The following is a 17231-nucleotide window of genomic DNA, read 5'->3' on the forward strand; positions in this document are numbered from 1 at the left end:
CAAAAAATTGCCTAAAAATCCAATTTTTTTTTTTCACTATAGATCAACAGTTAAATGTCTTATTAATCAATTCCCAAAGTATTAGTTCTGGAAGTGATCAACAAATCGTTTATTTAATGTTATTTAGATAGTTTAATTCTATTAAACAATGTATGCACAAATAACTTTGGAAGGCAATTACTCAAAATCATGTTTATCTTGACTCTAAGGGTGCTGTAATTTCACTTTCCAATAACTTAGGCTTGAAATGTCCAATTTCAATGAATGACCCCTCATTTTAAAGATCATATACTCAGGTATCTGAAAATACTAATAACTTGAATTTCAATTTTTGCTACAACTTAGCCATTTTGCCACAACGTGCCTCATATATTTGATATAGGTTATTTTTGCAGGATGGAATTTTTATTTATTTATTCAGCTTTAGGCACTAGTGTGAAGGTTATGCCAAACAGTGAACTAAATCACTTTTCAAGTGGAAATCCCATCACAAGAATCAGGGTCTGTATGGACCAGTAAACTGGGGTAACCCCCTACTCATCTCAAAAGATGTACTGGGTTCTTTAAAGTACACATGAGCCAAATTGTGTACACTGGGCCTACGGTTTATAGTCCTTATCTGAAAAGACTTGTTACACCTCCTGAACCATAGGCGAGTGTGACGTCCGAACCAGCGCGGATATTAAAGCTGTAGGCCATGGCGCCCATTTTGGAACTTTAGAAAGTTCAAGTTTACAACAAACATTAAATATCAAAAAAATAAAAATAGGAAAGCATAGCACAACCAGTGCCACTATGATTTATTGAAAAATATGGATATTTTTATTATTATTTCCACATAATAAAGGTCATGGTTAGGTCAATCATGGTTGAATCATCTTTCCAGAAACATTGAATCACATCTGAACATCCTTAACACTTAGTAGAATTAATTAAATATAATTGTTTAATAATTAGCTTTTTCATGAAAATAAGAATAATTGAAAGAAAGTATTTTTAAGGGTTTTAAAAAAATTTGAATTGATTTATTCAATATCTCAACTGTACAAAAAAAAAAAAAAAGAAGTCGGAAAAATGAAATAGAGATATTTGGATAACCCTCTAAGTCCCTATTAAAGGACTTACTTCCAGGTGTATAAACTGGTAACTGACAAAAATTTAATTACAAATTCAATATGGGGAAATAAGAAGGCTAAAATGCAGCAAATACATGAAATAGTAAGAAAAAAACAATCGGAAAAATGTTAGCTAATCAACAACAGATAGTATGTGTGAGAAAAGGTGATCCTTCACCAACTTTTTAAAAGCAGTACGATTACTGGGTACAGGCCAACATCAATACTCTGTCAGATGCATAACAAACATTTGATAACAACTAAACATTTTTAGCAATTTTATAATTAACAAATTATTACTAAATATGAAATATTGTGAAGGGTGCAGTCTAACAATTAAAGTATGTCAGGTAACTAAAGCCGCGCACACTCTGCATGTGATGATCGTCAACGTACATTATTTCACGGAGGACAAGATACGACAACATGTCTACAAAAATTGTTTTGTAATGATTCGCTCAGGCTGCCGCCAACATTAAGAAGATGGCATTTGTTTGTTTGTATGTTTTTATTGTTTTTACCACACACACATAAAATATAAACTATTTACGATAATTATTACAATTAAGATTATATTTTCTAAACAATAGCAGAGAAGAAATAAAAAAAGTGTGCGCTAGGAGGTCAAATTTTTAATCGTGCGAGAAATCCACTTATTACATATTTACAGTCGTCCTATTGCTCGAGACGCCTTAAGTTGTGTAAGGACGAGTAAAATACTATAAATAGTCCGTGTGATGACCATTATTTTTACAAATATCTTAAGAAATGTTAATAACCTAATGTAATATCAAAGGGGAGCATCTTCTGAAGGATAATTTGTTGTCCAATCATATTGTTACTTGTTTGTTTTGGTCTGTTTCAGTACAAAACATCTTCACTGTAAATGTTCAACTTCATGATTTGCAGAAAAAAAAAATGTTAGGGCAAGCTAAACTTGTTGAGGACAAATACAATATGACACAAGCTTGCCCTGCTGACCACTAAGAGAAAATCTTAATATGGGACCTGCTGGTAGTCGCATATGGCAAAAGACTTTTGTAGGTGGAATAAAAACCTTAGAAACTTGTGAAAAGGTATGAGAGTTGAGGAGTAGGAAAAAGATATGTGCAGTAGTGGTTACATAGATTTGTGGAAAAGCATTCCAAACAAGTCAGGCAGTGAGGTTCTAAAACAAAAATACCTGGAATTTACAGTCAGGGTTTCTGAGTAAAAGTCTATTTGGTGTCGAGGAAGGGAGAGATTTTATGGCTTGGGATGGTAAAAGTTTTTCTATCGACCACAATATTAGAAGCTACATTAACTTTGATTGGCAAGTAGCGTCAGAAGACATGGAGTCATGCTTGTTTGATGGGGACATTTTACCCTATGCTATTATGCTACTACTGTTTATAAATGATTGTTTGATAGTATTATTTAAAAAAAATCTGTTAATTGGATTTTCACTTTCAATGTCATATTATTTTCATAAGTATGTGATTCATTATTTTATATTAAATTTAATTATATTTGTTCTAGATTAGTGTATGATTGATTTAGATTAGATTTTTCATCAATTTGAGTTAAAAGTTGAAATGAATATTAATTATATTTTATTTTATTCAGGTATGAAGCACTTTACAAAAGGCAGAACAAGTCTGAAATTATTGCATTACAATGAAAAACAAACATTTACAGAAAACATTTAAATGTACTAGAAAAAAAAAGAGCAATACTCAAACAGTTCATTTGATTTATTTAGATTTCATATCATTTAAATGTTTTTAATTTCATATCAATTTGGATTTATGCTCCACCCCTAGTAGGCCCTCGGTTACTGTACTCACATTGGCTTGAAGAGATTCAACTGCCTTGTTTGAGTAGAGCACATTTATTAGACCTTGTAACTAATTTATAACTAAACTAAATGTTTCCATTCTATATTAGGATTTGAGGAAACATGGTCAAATTATTTTAATTTTATATGAATTTACTATGACAAGTTAACATTGGTGTTGAATTTCTGTTATTTTTTAAATTCTTATTATGCGTCAACATCCCACAACGACTACAAGCGCCATAACAAGATTGTGACATTATGTATAATAATAGTATCTTTAATCTTAAAAAACATCTTAATATATAATGATTGAAAAAATGACAGTAAAACAATAAACAGAAAACAACAAATAAAAAATTACTATTTATTTATTTATTTATGCAAACATACGGTAGTTTTCCTACCGCAACACACAACAAATAGGTGTGGAAAGTAACAAAATGAATTAAAAAACACAGAAAACAACTTATTTTTTATACTAAATAAACTGTTTTATTTAATTAAGCAGAATGAATAAAATTCACAAAACTAAAAGTTAATACAATCAGCACTAAGTTTACCTACTCCTTTCCAATTTCAGTCATTAGATCCTACTTAATTTATCGGTACGTTTATTGTATTTCAGAATAATTAAGATAAAAATTACCCAAAAAATAACAGAATAAATAAAATTGCAACCACAAAAAGAATTTTTAAAAATCTGAATAACACTAAGTTGACCTAAGGCACAGAAGTATTTCCAATTGTCAGTCATTAATCCTACTTAATTTATTGCATCTGCAGTCATTATGACAGTCAGATTGTTTAATGAGCCTGTCACTAGATAAGGTTTGCTGTCTTGATTTGCAGGAAAGGGTATTCTGTAAATGGGAATCTATGCAGCAGAGAAAATAAAAATAAAATTGTTATTGATGAATAAAAAAAAAATGTAAATGTGTGCCAAGGAAAAAAGAAGTAACAAAGGGAGCTACGTCCTTTCCCGTTCTTCTTTCACGGTCGGTCGTAAAGAATGCGATGTAATCAAAGCAAATAAATATCTTTTTTTCATATATTTCACAGAAACAGGTGAGCTAACATGCCAAAAATTGTTATTTTGATTTTAAATTGCTGATTCGGGAAAACTTTGTATGAAAAAAATTACCTTGGCCAAAGAATGATTTACTAAATATGTCAAAAAAAATGATAGCAGAATTGTCATTAAAGAAATAATTGCTATTGCCAAGGGTGAAATTTATGTGGTTTTGTATATTGCTCTACATCTCTATATTGCTTTATTTATGTTTGTGTGTCATCAGATATAATATTTTAATATCAACTAGCCCTAGATGTTGATGTGGGAACACACAAGCTGCGACTCGCAGATAAATTATAATCAGGATATTGTGTTTAGACAATATTGAGGGGAAGGGATAGCTTAGGATGTAATGGTTTACCTTACTAAAGGCAAGGAGAGCACACAGTGTAAAGTACTTGTAATGTGTTGCTACTACAAGTACATAATCTGCTTTGAAAAAATTTGACGTGTTTGTTGAAGGTGAAAATGTTGATTTCATTATTTGTCAGGATATATACAGTAGTACATTAGTGACTTTCTGTTAGAAAATCTCTCTCTTCACAAATTTTTCTCTCTGTGATGATCATTCCCCTAAGAAACCCCTCATTGGCATCTCTCACCTTATTGACCCCTTGTAGGGATCATACTTATTAGTCGCCCCTCTCCTAGTAGTCCCACCAAATGTCTCCTCAGTGTCGCTTTTTCTGACGAACATAATTTCCTGTAAACATATTAGGTTATGTTTTTCTCTGAAAGATTATAAAATCTTTAAAACAATAAATTCAGAGACAACAAGTGTACCTTGTTTTAAATGTAATCATATTTTTCCTGTAAAATAATAATTTGTCTTTGCTTGTGATCCAAATATAAATAAATTTGCTTTCTATCGTCTGATTATTTGACACTTGATCTCTCTGAAGGGGCCAAAGTCTGAGTCAAAATATTTGGCCACTAAATTACTACTGCACTTGATTTACATTCATGTAGTTCCTAGTTGGTCAACTTATGGCTTACTGCCATTTCACAATCAATTAATTTTGCTCTGTTTTAATGTGAACCCACAATAAAATGACTCAATGACTAATACAAACGCGGCGGCGCGTATCAACTACGTATTTCCAATGACAGACTCGCATCACAAATACAATAAATTTTTCCCAGGTAATGTTTTGATTTCTCTCTGTTATACACATTTACCTGGGAGCGAATTATAGGCCTATTGTGATTGACAATATCTATCTGAACTAATACATAAAAGATGTATTTTTCCGAGTGTTTTTCTAAAGGGAAATAATTTCTGAAAGCTAAAGGAGGTACTGTGCATTCTTTGGAGAAGGGGTTTGATCAAACTCTCACCTGTAATAATGTATTACATTTGTCAACATGAAATTGAAGAATACCCTATCAAAAAAATGCAACAATCTATGTAGTGCAATTTAAAGAATTCACTTATTTTTTTGTTCTTTTTTTCACGTAAACACACATGAATATCGTATTATTAGGTTTTTACTCTTTCTTTGTGGAAATTTTGATATTGTTTGCTGTTTTTTTTTCTCATGGATATAAATATATTTGACTGTCTTGATTTCCATGCCTTGTTCAACTTGTTTAGCATTGTTGTGTATACAAACATTAATCCTTAGACAAAAGTTTTGACTAACAAAAGTTAACGAACGTAAAGTACAGTGACTTTTCTAAATCAATATCATCCAAATTGCTATAAAATTGAAGTTTCATTACCAGATGTTGAATGGACTTGGTAAGGAAGTACCACTTAGTGGTAAAATGCATTTCAGGATTTGGCATAGAACGTTGTCATATCAACCATCGGCACAGGCGACCAAAACTATCGATCGATGACAGATATTATTAAACAAAATAATAAGCATGAAACATCCAAATGTATACAACAGAAAAGAAAGAAAACAATTGGACAGCATTTGTACACAGATCTGCCATTGCTTTAACAAGGGGATGTGTATATTTATATATAATACTGGAGGTCCCCAGAGACCATATACCAATACCAGAAACCTTACAACCAGGGGCCAAAATGTTATATTTAATAGGAGATAATAAAAACCACAGTAGCCACCTAATCTGGGCACATGGCGACGACTTTCAGTAAATTAATTGTGAACAATGATAGATTAAAAACTGACCCGGAGAACGATTTTCAGCTGATTTTGATAATTTCTCTCTCTGCAACTTGTCGTAAATCATTTGTATAACAATTTGTTACTGTGAACACGGTATGAACAGGCTTGCCTTTCTGTTAAACACTCAAAATTTTATAAGGTAATAGATTGTAAATGGCAACTAAGTATAAAACACTTTGAATAAAAGTCTGACACGCTATTGTAATAAAGTATTTCAGCCTTTTAATTAAATGTCCAGGAATGAAGTTATAGGAACCTTATTAAAACATACTTAAAACACCTTCAATTTGACTTGCCATTATATCTACTATTTAGGTACCTACAGTACTCCTTAGGATTCATACCACAGTACTGGAAGAACGCAAATGTTAACCCACTTTATGCAAATAACTAATGGTATTAAAACTCTTTAATTAAACTTATTCAATTTATTATGTTTTTTATTTATTTATTTTATATATATATTCATTAAAAAAATATTTTTACTTATGACAATTTGGTAATCTCTAATTTTGGATATCTATTTAGTTATATATTCTATTCTAATTGCCCTTAATTATATAATTATTTTTGATTCATTCATGAATGTTGTCGATGATCAAATTTCACACGTGTCTGTGGTATGCAAAGCATTTATAAAACATCTTATATATTTTTTAACCTGTAGCTCCTTTTTATATTACATTATGTTTCATAATCAAATTTTTACCAAATGGAGTAAAAGTATGTTTGGCTATTATTAATTGTAGCTCAGGTACGTTCCGGAGTACAGACAACCTTGGAATTCAAAATAATTGTGTGTGAAATTGAGGTTGAAGTTAAGGATGAATAAGTTAGGAAAAATTTATGGGAGAGTGACTTGGGTAGAGATAGAAACAACACTTCTTGGTCGTAAAGGTGTTAAACGACAAACTACTATAGGATATTAAAGTATTGTAAACTCTTATCATGAATATTTATCTAGGAAACAACCTCAATTATAAATATTCTTCTAATTGGCCTTAATTATACAATTTTTGATTTAGATTTTATGGATATATTTGATGATCTTTTACATTTTGTGTTAGTGGCATGCAACAGTAGTGTATCAAGGATAATGGGGGAGGGGGAACAAATGTAATGTAGGGAAAATTAGCTTGAAGAATGAGGTGATATAAGAACAATTTTTAAATACTTGAGTGTACTTCTTTTGCTCAGCAAATTTTTAGGAAACCCTGGGAAAATTGTTTTATTCTCTCTCCTCCTCCCCTAGATATGTTACTGTCATGCTGAAAATTTATGGGAATATCATCGTATTCCTCTCTTCAAATTGTAACCTTTTTGATTTTACTGGTACTTTATTTTTTCGTAATCAAATTTAAACCAAATGGAGTGAAAGTATGTTTCGTCTTAATTATTTGTGGATTAGGTACATTAGTCAGTGACTGGATTCTTTGATATTATTGTACCTTAAAATACAAAAAAACAACCCTGGAAATGCAAAATAATTCTGTGTGACATTGAAGCAATTTAAGGGTGGGTGAAAGAGTTGTTGACTTGAGTTGCGGCATGTGTAGAGTAAATTCCCAATTTGGGCACAGGTGTTAACCAGAGTGCAGTGTGTGTTTAGTGATTAGGGGCTAGTGTAGGGTAATCTGGGGCTAGGACAGGGTATAACCTTGGACTAGTGCAGGGTATAACCTGGGACTAGTGCAGGGTATAACCTGGGACTAGTGCAGGTATAATCTGGGGCCAGTACAGGGTAAATTAATGATTTGGGGCCAGTTAAGGGTGGCTAGAACCAGTGCTTGGTGAGTGATGGATTAGGGGTCAGTGTAGGGTGACATAGACCAGTTTTGGATGAGCAACTGATTTTGGGCTAGTATAGAGTGAGGAACAGTGGCTGGATGAGTGTGATACGAGGCAGGGTCCTGTTTTAAGTTTTTAGCCTCACAATATTCCATATCCTATACTTTGTTAAGAATGTACACCACATACAAATTTATTAATACATTTCCCATTCCACATTTTTTATAGCATGATGTATTTTAATAGTTTAACCTTCATAATCATAATTTGCACATTACAGGTGCTCTGTTATGTCTCATACATCAATGTTGAAGGCATTGCACATGAAATACTGTATATTCAACTTCATCTTTCAACTTTACTTTAATTCACTTCATGCAAACATGAAACATACAATTTAACAGTTTTATTGACCAGTATGGGGAAAACAAAGTGGGGAGGCCAGCAGAAAGTAATAAATAAGCGTTGGTCCCGTGGAAAAACCTTACCTTACCTTCGCCGACCGCCAGGTCGCACTGATGCCTGCACATGCTCACTCCAGATGTTTCCATCCATCATACAATTTTGAAGCTCTTTAACATTTTTCATCCCTGTGTCTTGCCTAAGTATGTCTGTGAAAGTAGTTTTCTTTCTACCTCTATTCTTATATCCATCCAGAGGTTCCCATCAGTGGCGGCGCCAGCGGGGTGGCAGGGGGAGCTTAAGCGCTCCACCGGACAGGTCAAGGCCCCCCACCCCCTGCCGGACAGAGCTTGTTGGACAGTCAGACCAAAAAACATATAAAAATAGGCCCACACTAAGCCAACACATGTTTGTCACAGTCTGAGAGTGCCATTTTCGGCCATTTAGAGGTTGATATTCTTGTAAAAAATCTCATTTGGGAGGGGAACCCCTCTCAACCCCTTCTCCCAGCTCGAGCCTACGAGCTCAAGTCCCCCTGTCAGACAACTTAGCCCCCCCCCCCAGAAAATATATCCTAGAGCCGCCACTGGTTCCCATAGCACTAGGTTGCAAGCGACTTCCTCACTGTGACACACACACTGACCAGCAAGTTGCATTCTTATTTTGCCTCACTTTTTCAGAGACGAGAGGGATGTTTTGATACAGTTGCTCGTTTGTTAGATGAGCCATCCAAGAAACATTTACGGCCATGCGTAGCATTCTAGTATATGCTCTATTTAGTTGTTTAGTTAGTTTCTTAGTCAGGGGTCCATGTGGCTGATCCATAGAGCAGTATTGACTCCACAGTGGCAAGGAAAAAGCGTACTTTGATCTTCCGTGACAACTTGGAGGTCCATGTTGATCTTAGTTTATGACAGGCACTCCAAGCTAGTGCTTTCCTCACTGGCATATCATTTTCTGTGTTTCCAATCCATGCCCCAAGATATTTAAAATTTTCAACTTCCATTATTTGTGCCCCATTTTTTGCCCTGATTTGATTGATAGGTAGCAGTTGATTGAAGCTCATGAATTCAGTTTTCTTAGTGTGTAGGTGAAGCCCAATTTTGTTTGCTTCAGATTCCACACATGCTTTATAAATTCATCCCTTCTCATAACCTTGAGGTAGCCCCCTTCAACTAATTAACATATCTGCTGTAGTTAGGTGGTTATTGGTAGAAAAGACCCCACCAATAACCCCAGATATGTTAATTAGATGAAGGGGGCTCCCTCAAGGGTATGAGAAGGGATGAACTTATAAAGCTTGTGTTCATTGTACATGAATTGATTCTGATATTTTCATTTTGACCATAATTTTTCATTGTTAACAGGAAAATAGACAACAATGGTAACTATGCAACAGAATCTACAGTGGAGAGAATAATCGTGATTGGTATTTTTGAAGCACCTACAACAATTCATGCCATTAGCCCAAGTAAGTACATTACCAACACTGCATTGATCAGTACATGTCATTAGCACAATTAAGTGCATTACCCACAATGCATTACATAAAGCAGTTTATGTCATTAGTGCAAGTAAGTACATTACCTACCACAAGTAAGTACATTACCTACATAATGCATTGTATGAAATAGATCATGTCAATTAGCACAACCAAATAACCTACAATGTATTACCATAGAGAAAGAACTAAAGCTGTTATGCCATTAGCATAAGTTTTCTTTTATTTATTTTTTATTTATTCATTTTGAAAGTAATCAATAGTAAAGACATTCAAGGATAAAAACACAGAAAAGTACAAAAATCAACTTATTTCCACTGTGGTCCCTAAAATATGTAAATGCATTACCCACATTGCATTGCATAAATCAGTCATTCATTAACACAATTAAGTACATTTTTTTTATATTTATGTAAATTTCATCAGATTTTTTGGAAAGTAGTCACAGTACAGTATAGAAATTTTTATTAAATATTTTTAGGAACTTTTGATGTATTTTTTATGCTATTTTATGGTGTTTGGTATTTTATGGAATTGGACCCTGGTGGCTTTTTTACTGTATTATTGTTTTTTTCACTTTTTATCCCACAGAGCATTAGTATTGTTTGTGAATCTGGTGTTGAATCTGGTGTTGTATTTTAATGTCTTATTCTGTAATTTTAATGTATTTTAAAATTTATAATTGTAAATGAAATGTACTCAATATATTTTCCATTTATATGAACGGAATAAATTGAATAAATTGAATTGAATACATTACCTACAATGCCATACATAAAGCATTGTTACGTCATTAGTACAAATAACTAAATTACCCATAATGCATTGTATCAAGTTGTGTTTGCATTAACTTAAGTTTTATCAAGACAAATACTGACTTTAATTTGGTGTAACAGTACTCTACCAAAGACTCAAATACTAAAATGGCTGAACAACAGATTGTAGGATTTTGCCCGTACGGGAGAATTTCAGCAGTGTGTATAGTAGTTGCATGCATTCATTAAGATTTAACTGAGTCACTCTGTTCAAATAAGACTTTCCAGGGTAAATTATCAAGGAGGTTGTTTGCAAGTCGTTAGCACTGGATTTTTTTTTTGTGAAAGTAAGCAGGTACATAGTTTAAGTTGTGTAGTTGTTTTTGTCCTCTAAAACATGTACGCATATTTTATTTACAAAACCTAATTAACAATCGTTCTATTTTATTTTCAGATACTCCAATGAAAAATGTTGAATTTAACTTTGACCAATTCACAAATTCTGTAGTTATACGCAAGCCTGACCTGCGGCTACAAGATGACTGGGTCATAGTGCTAAAGTAACTTAAGCAGCTTCATTCCTTAGGTTTTCATTAATGATATATTTTCATAGAAAGAGAAAAAAATTCACCCCTGTACTGAATGTTTACAATTTTGTATTTTCATGTAAAAATGTCTCTATCAGGCCTGTGCTTTGTTAAAGAAGTATAAATTGTTAATAACATAATTAAAACACATATTATGATGTTCCTGCCTAGTAAAGTTGTATCTAACAAAATTCCTGACCTATGACCTTATATTTCATAGTTTCGACATCAGTGACCTAATAATTTGACCTCATTGTTGTGATCTGTTGATTTGACAACATAAAAAGGGACTAATATCTTGAAACTATCATCTGATCTCATTTCTTATCTTACTTGGTCTCAAAATTCAAATGTCATGATAGGAATCTATATATAATTTGACCCATAATTTTATCTCAACATTACCTCACAAAATGGATCATTTAAGGACCTAAAAATGCAACCTAATTTAGTCATTTATATTGTGCATTCTGAAACATTCTGATAAGTTATGCTTAACTATTCAAATATAATGGTAAAATGGTTTAGCTTTCTTCATAGTCCAAATTCTAGGTTCATATCATCTGTTCATATTTTTTTTCCTTATGCCTTTTTTTTACTGTTTCAAGCTAATTAAAAAAATGTCAGTTAATTACTTCAAATGAATTACTTTTAACAAAACATAAATTACAGAAATGTTAATGTCTGAAATACAGCCTTGAAATATATAGAGAAAACAATCCCGTTTCTGAAAATTAGGAGTAAATATTATTATTGTATGAATTATTAGAATGAAGGAATTACAATTGTTGATGGAAGATTTGTTTTATGTACGGTATCACATAGATGTGGTATACAGGAAACATTTTGAAACTATTTGATCTTAAATGAGGCCTACAAAATTTACATTTGATTAATAGGGTATTCATGATATATGGTGTGGGGCTATACTTGTGTATGTTTTTGACAGTTTGAATTTATGTCTATCTTGTTCCAAGACTCTAATGTACAGCCAAGATTTGAAGATAGTTAATAAAGATAGTTATTTGGCAAAGTCCACATATTGACTTAGATTCAAACATAAGGACACTCAATTATTTATACAAAACATGTATTGTTTTTAGCATGACAATCCAAATTAATTTACTTTTATTAATTTTTGTCTATATACATGATTCATAACACTAATGTAGTGCTGTCTTGTTAATATAGATTAAAGCACCTAAGTGACCCTAATTTAACCCCTTTATTTTTTTTTTCAAGACTCGCTCCCTCGATTTCTGTTCCATGTTTTTGCCAACTCTTACAAAACAAAAATTATTTGATCTTGTTTTTGACAACTAAGGAATTGTGTCACAAGTCATAAATGCTAAACAAACATTTGAACTAAAAAAATATCTTGTAACAGTTTCTCTTTTTCGTGGAAATTATGCTTCAATATTAAATTGTAATTGTCATAAACATTGACAACTGCCATTTGTTTCAAATAATTATGGTTTTGAAATGTTTCATCACATTTGTAAATCATGCTTAAAATATACCTTAAGAAAACAATGTCAAATGCATTGTATGTTGACATTGAAAAATGTTGTTTACTATTTGAATTTTGTCAGAGGTAGAAGAAGGTTTCAAAAACATGAGGCCTGCCATCCTAAAACCAGCGTACTGTCACTAAATGAATAATTTGCATAAGAATGGGGCAGTATTGTATTGTATACTTTAGTAGAGAGAAGCTGTAATACTTTCATTCTTAACTTTGGCAATAATAAGTCGATTCCAGTAAATAACATTTTAAAGCTTATAATGTGGAGTATATAAATTTTTTTTAAAAAGGCGATGTTCTTGCTTTGGTCAATGATTCTGGATTTGGCATGACAAGCCCCATATGTCATTCAAAATACTACTGTATATCATTAAACAGGTGCTTGTATTGGTATCATTAATCATGGTAGTTCAATAATTTCAGTAGCTTCTCTAGCAAATGCAAATATTATTTTTCTAGTAACTACTTAAGCAATAAGTAAATTAGTCCCATTCAGACTCTTTTATAAATAATATTTACCCTTCAAAATAATTTCTAATTCTATGTAATTGCACACTTGGCTTGTGCTTTTTCATTTAAATGATGATATTTATAAATGTTTTTGTAAAACGATAGGAAAATTAATGTTGTAAATGTTATGTAATAAAAATTGTGGACATTTGTAAACTGTATGTATATGCAGAGAGCACTCAAAACTAATCAGAATAAAGGGTATAACAAGAAAAAAAAAAACCCCAGAAAATAGAAAAAGAAAGTTTAGGTGTTAACGTATCTTTTAAGAGTGTCAATCACACTTAACAACTGACCAATCAGAAGAGGCCAGGAATATGCGCTGGCTAACATGCACACATGTCCCATGAAAGCATGTGTTTGCGTTTGTTTTAACACTGTCGTTTTGTGAGACATTGACAACAATATCAAAGGAGTGGGGCTTAGCGAAAAGGTTTTTTCATCTGTAAATCAGAATTTTGAAGCAGTAGTGAAAAAGTATCCGTTGCCTCCTTAGTATGGTGTTCTGTTGGATATTTCTCAGCCACTGGTTATTTGGCCAAGTTTTAAATCTGTTGTGCTTTCTGATTGGTCAATTAGTTGGACCAAGTTATGAATTTATTGTGCTCTCTGATTGGTCAACTAGTTATTGAGAATTATACTTGGTGTGTTAATTTTTGATATTTTTAGATTTTTCTTTCATATTTTGATGTCAAACATATATGCCTATTAAAATTTCTGTTATTTAAATTTTTTTTGTGATTTTTTTTTTTTTTGTTTTTGTTTTTGTTTTTGTTTGGGGTTGGAAATTATTATAAATATAATTTGATTAATATTGATTTCAAGATAAAATAATTCAAAGTGATAGAAGGTCAGTATCAGCTTTTGGGTGAAAAATAATGATTAATATTGATTTTTTTTGTTTTTCTTTTACATAGACTTTTTGTTATTATTATTGCCTTTCTTTATTGATTTGTAGTTTTGGACAATTATTTTAAATATTGTCATTGATAGGTGACATTAATACTATATTATTATTATTGTTATTGTTGTTATTATTGTTATTATTAGGGAGCATGAGTTTAAAATCATTCATGCATGTCAAAACAAGTTCTTATCAGGTTTCGAAACGAAATTCCAATAAAAAAAAATTCTTCCAAGAAATGTCATTGACGATACCTTGTGTTGCTAATGTTGGCATGGAGATGACCTCTCATAGTTAATTTGTGTTATTTTCGGTGAGTTATATCTTAATCTGTTAATCCTCATTTGTCCTACATAATTCATCGCTCAGTTCATTAAAACTTATAATTTCGCTGAAAGTATAGTGTTTTTAAAAATGGAAGATTAAGATTATTTACTTTTCGTAATTTCTAATGAAGTAGGCGTCAACAACGAGATCTATGTACCTTCCCTCTGGGTACGAAAAAGCAGACGAAATGATGATTTAATAAGCTAATGTTCTCAGACAGAGATTAGGGGCCACTAATCTGGTATTAACTGGACGTGTAGCCATTCTGCAGCGCATTCTCTTCCATGCAAAACATAATTTGGATTGACGCACGAGGTCACTACTTTTTCCTAAAGGGACTAACGGTGTTGAGTTGGGATAGATTTGGTCTAGAGTGGGGGGGGGGGGGTTACCCATTGTGTTCAAGTATTGCAAAATTACTCAAGTGACAAATTTGTGATGGTTAGTGTTTGACAACTGATGAAATAGACAATAATTATACCAAATTAAACATAGGTCCATTAAGTTTTCTTAAGTTAAGTCAATCTTTGCATTGTAGAGTATTTTTCAATCGTTTATTTCCCCATAAAATGAGGGGAGAATCCAATTTTCTTTTTGGTATTACGTTGTTGAAGTAGTCCGAAGTTCAGTAGATCACACAATACTGCTAATTTAAAATTATGAACACGAGCCTGGTAAAATTTCTAAAAACACACACGCACACGTAACCGTCGATACCGTGATCGAGACATTTAATATTTTAATACTTACTTTGCATTAAGTAAGTTACTAGCTTTCAAATATCAATAAATTTATGATCTATAAATATACCGTCTATGTATTATTGTATAGATCCTAAAATTAGCTTATAGGCCGAGTCACTTCGTAGTACAATGTTGGTAAATTAGCGAATGATTAATTTGTTCTAGCTTAGCCTGTGTATTCAGTGTTTTATTGAATTACCGAATTTTCAGATTTTATGACAGATGTTATCTTTAAGGGGAATCCACTTAACGTTGACCAGTCTTCTACAGACAATTAATGACCCCTTTGAACGATTAGACCCCGGAAGCTCAGCTAACTATTTCAGAAGAAGTAGGGATTAACTCTCGCGCACTGATCAGTGCGTAAACCTGTCAATGTATGATAATGTTCGTGTGTCTGTTTTGTGAATCCTAATATCCGACTTTTTCTTATTCCTCGCTTGCAGATAGGGACCTACCGTATTTATTCGAATAAAAAAGATGTTATGGTTAAGAATGGTTTTTGAGGGGCGGTTATTTATTTTTTAGTGTAAAATGGATACGTATACATGTATACTCAAATAATTTCTCTGTAGGCCTATGTGGAACTGCAACAATTACCGTCAAAATGTGTTATTTCGTGATCCTTAAGACAATCCCAACCAGGTTAGAATGTAATTCTACTGGAGTAGAATATTAATATAATGTGTTGAGAATGATGTTGCTTCCATTAGTTTTGTTTAGGCCTACATCATTTGAGGGGGGGGGGGGTTTAATTAGAGGAAAAAATAAACGTCTCGGGGAGTTTATTCGAGGGAGGCGTTTATTCTAAATGAGGCGAGCTCTGAAGGGGAGATTTTTTTTCCCAAGTTGGGCGTTTATTCGTATAAATACTGGTAATTATCTAGTTGATACCAATGTAGGCCTATAAAAGTAAATTTGGTAATTTCCATTTTTGCTGACGCATAGGCCTAAGGCTGAGGCAGTTCTGTCAAAAACATGGAATGATTGTCGGCGTATATCCCCCACAGAAACGTATGAAAACCAGAGAATAGCAATACTGTGTATGACACTACTGTATGCCTCTATGGTTGACACAAATGTCAAATGTATTGTGGTCACGTTGAGAAAGAACCTGGATGAATTATTAATAACTGTACCACACTTCGCCAATTAGCCTAAATCAATTCTATGTAAAGAGGTTACAAGGTGCAGACTACAGTAATCGTATAGGTTATTATGCAGTAAACCGTGTCTGCGACAGTAGTTAGATAAAAACATTCGTAATTTTGTCCGGCGAATCGATTATCTTGTCTTTTCATAGTAATCATTTAATAATCTTACCCGGATCATATTATACGATTATTTCTGTGCGTGATTTCTACTTATTTTTACTTTTCAGTTGAATTCCCTTCTGGGTGGAGAATGGTTTGCTTTCGTTTCTTTTGGTTTGAGGGGGTTTATATTTAATCAATATCTAAATAAAAAGCACTTGAGAAATATCGCAGATTAAGAAGGTCGGATTGCAGTGCACCGTGTCCGATGGGGGTGGATGGGGAGGGTTGTCTGACGACTTCTGTTGAGGCTAGCTGGTCATCTTCTTTGCCTGTCTGACGCGTGGCTTAACCCCTCCCCTTCCCCCACATTGGCACCACCACCTCAGTTTGCTTAATTTCACTCCTCGCCGCAAAATAATTGTGTATCACTCTTGTAGTACTTAACTCTTACCTTACATTTTGAATACCTAGTGTAATTTGTCAAACTAGTTCTAAACTTTCTTTATTTCCACCTCAGTGACCTCCTCCTGTATTCATTTTTATTTTTAACACCTTAAAATTTACAATTTCCTTCTTCCTCTCAGAAACGCCTTAAATTACAATTTCCTGTGACGCTGTTTATATACTCTACTGTAGTATCGCTTTTAAAACATAGGCCTCACCTATATTTTTATATTAATTCCTGTATATTGAAACTTTATTTTCGAAAGCGGCAGTGAAACTAATAATCGAGGGTCTCATGTAAACAAAATACATTAGGCCTATATCGTAACAATCAAAATATTTAAA

The 17231-nt window shown here is 32.7% G+C and overlaps 1 protein-coding gene across 2 annotated transcripts in view; it reads left to right on the forward strand.

Moving 5' to 3' along the window:
* LOC117123095 (neutral alpha-glucosidase AB-like) overlaps window positions 1-14355 on the forward strand; it is a 73578-nt gene extending 59223 nt beyond the window's left edge. For both annotated transcript variants that reach the window (XM_033268920.1, XM_033268921.1), the window contains 2 exons: window positions 9705-9808; window positions 11048-14355. In XM_033268920.1, coding sequence (XP_033124811.1) covers window positions 9705-9808; window positions 11048-11157 — 214 coding nt within the window. In that variant the 3' untranslated portion in view covers window positions 11158-14355. The remainder of the gene's footprint in view (window positions 1-9704; window positions 9809-11047) is intronic.
* Window positions 14356-17231: the final 2876 nt, after the last annotated feature.

Source organism: Anneissia japonica, unplaced genomic scaffold, assembly GCF_011630105.1.
Source record: "Anneissia japonica isolate Jap-2015-1 unplaced genomic scaffold, ASM1163010v1 scaffold11402_len470986_cov188, whole genome shotgun sequence".
In the NCBI taxonomy this organism is placed as follows: domain Eukaryota; kingdom Metazoa; phylum Echinodermata; class Crinoidea; order Comatulida; family Comatulidae; genus Anneissia; species Anneissia japonica.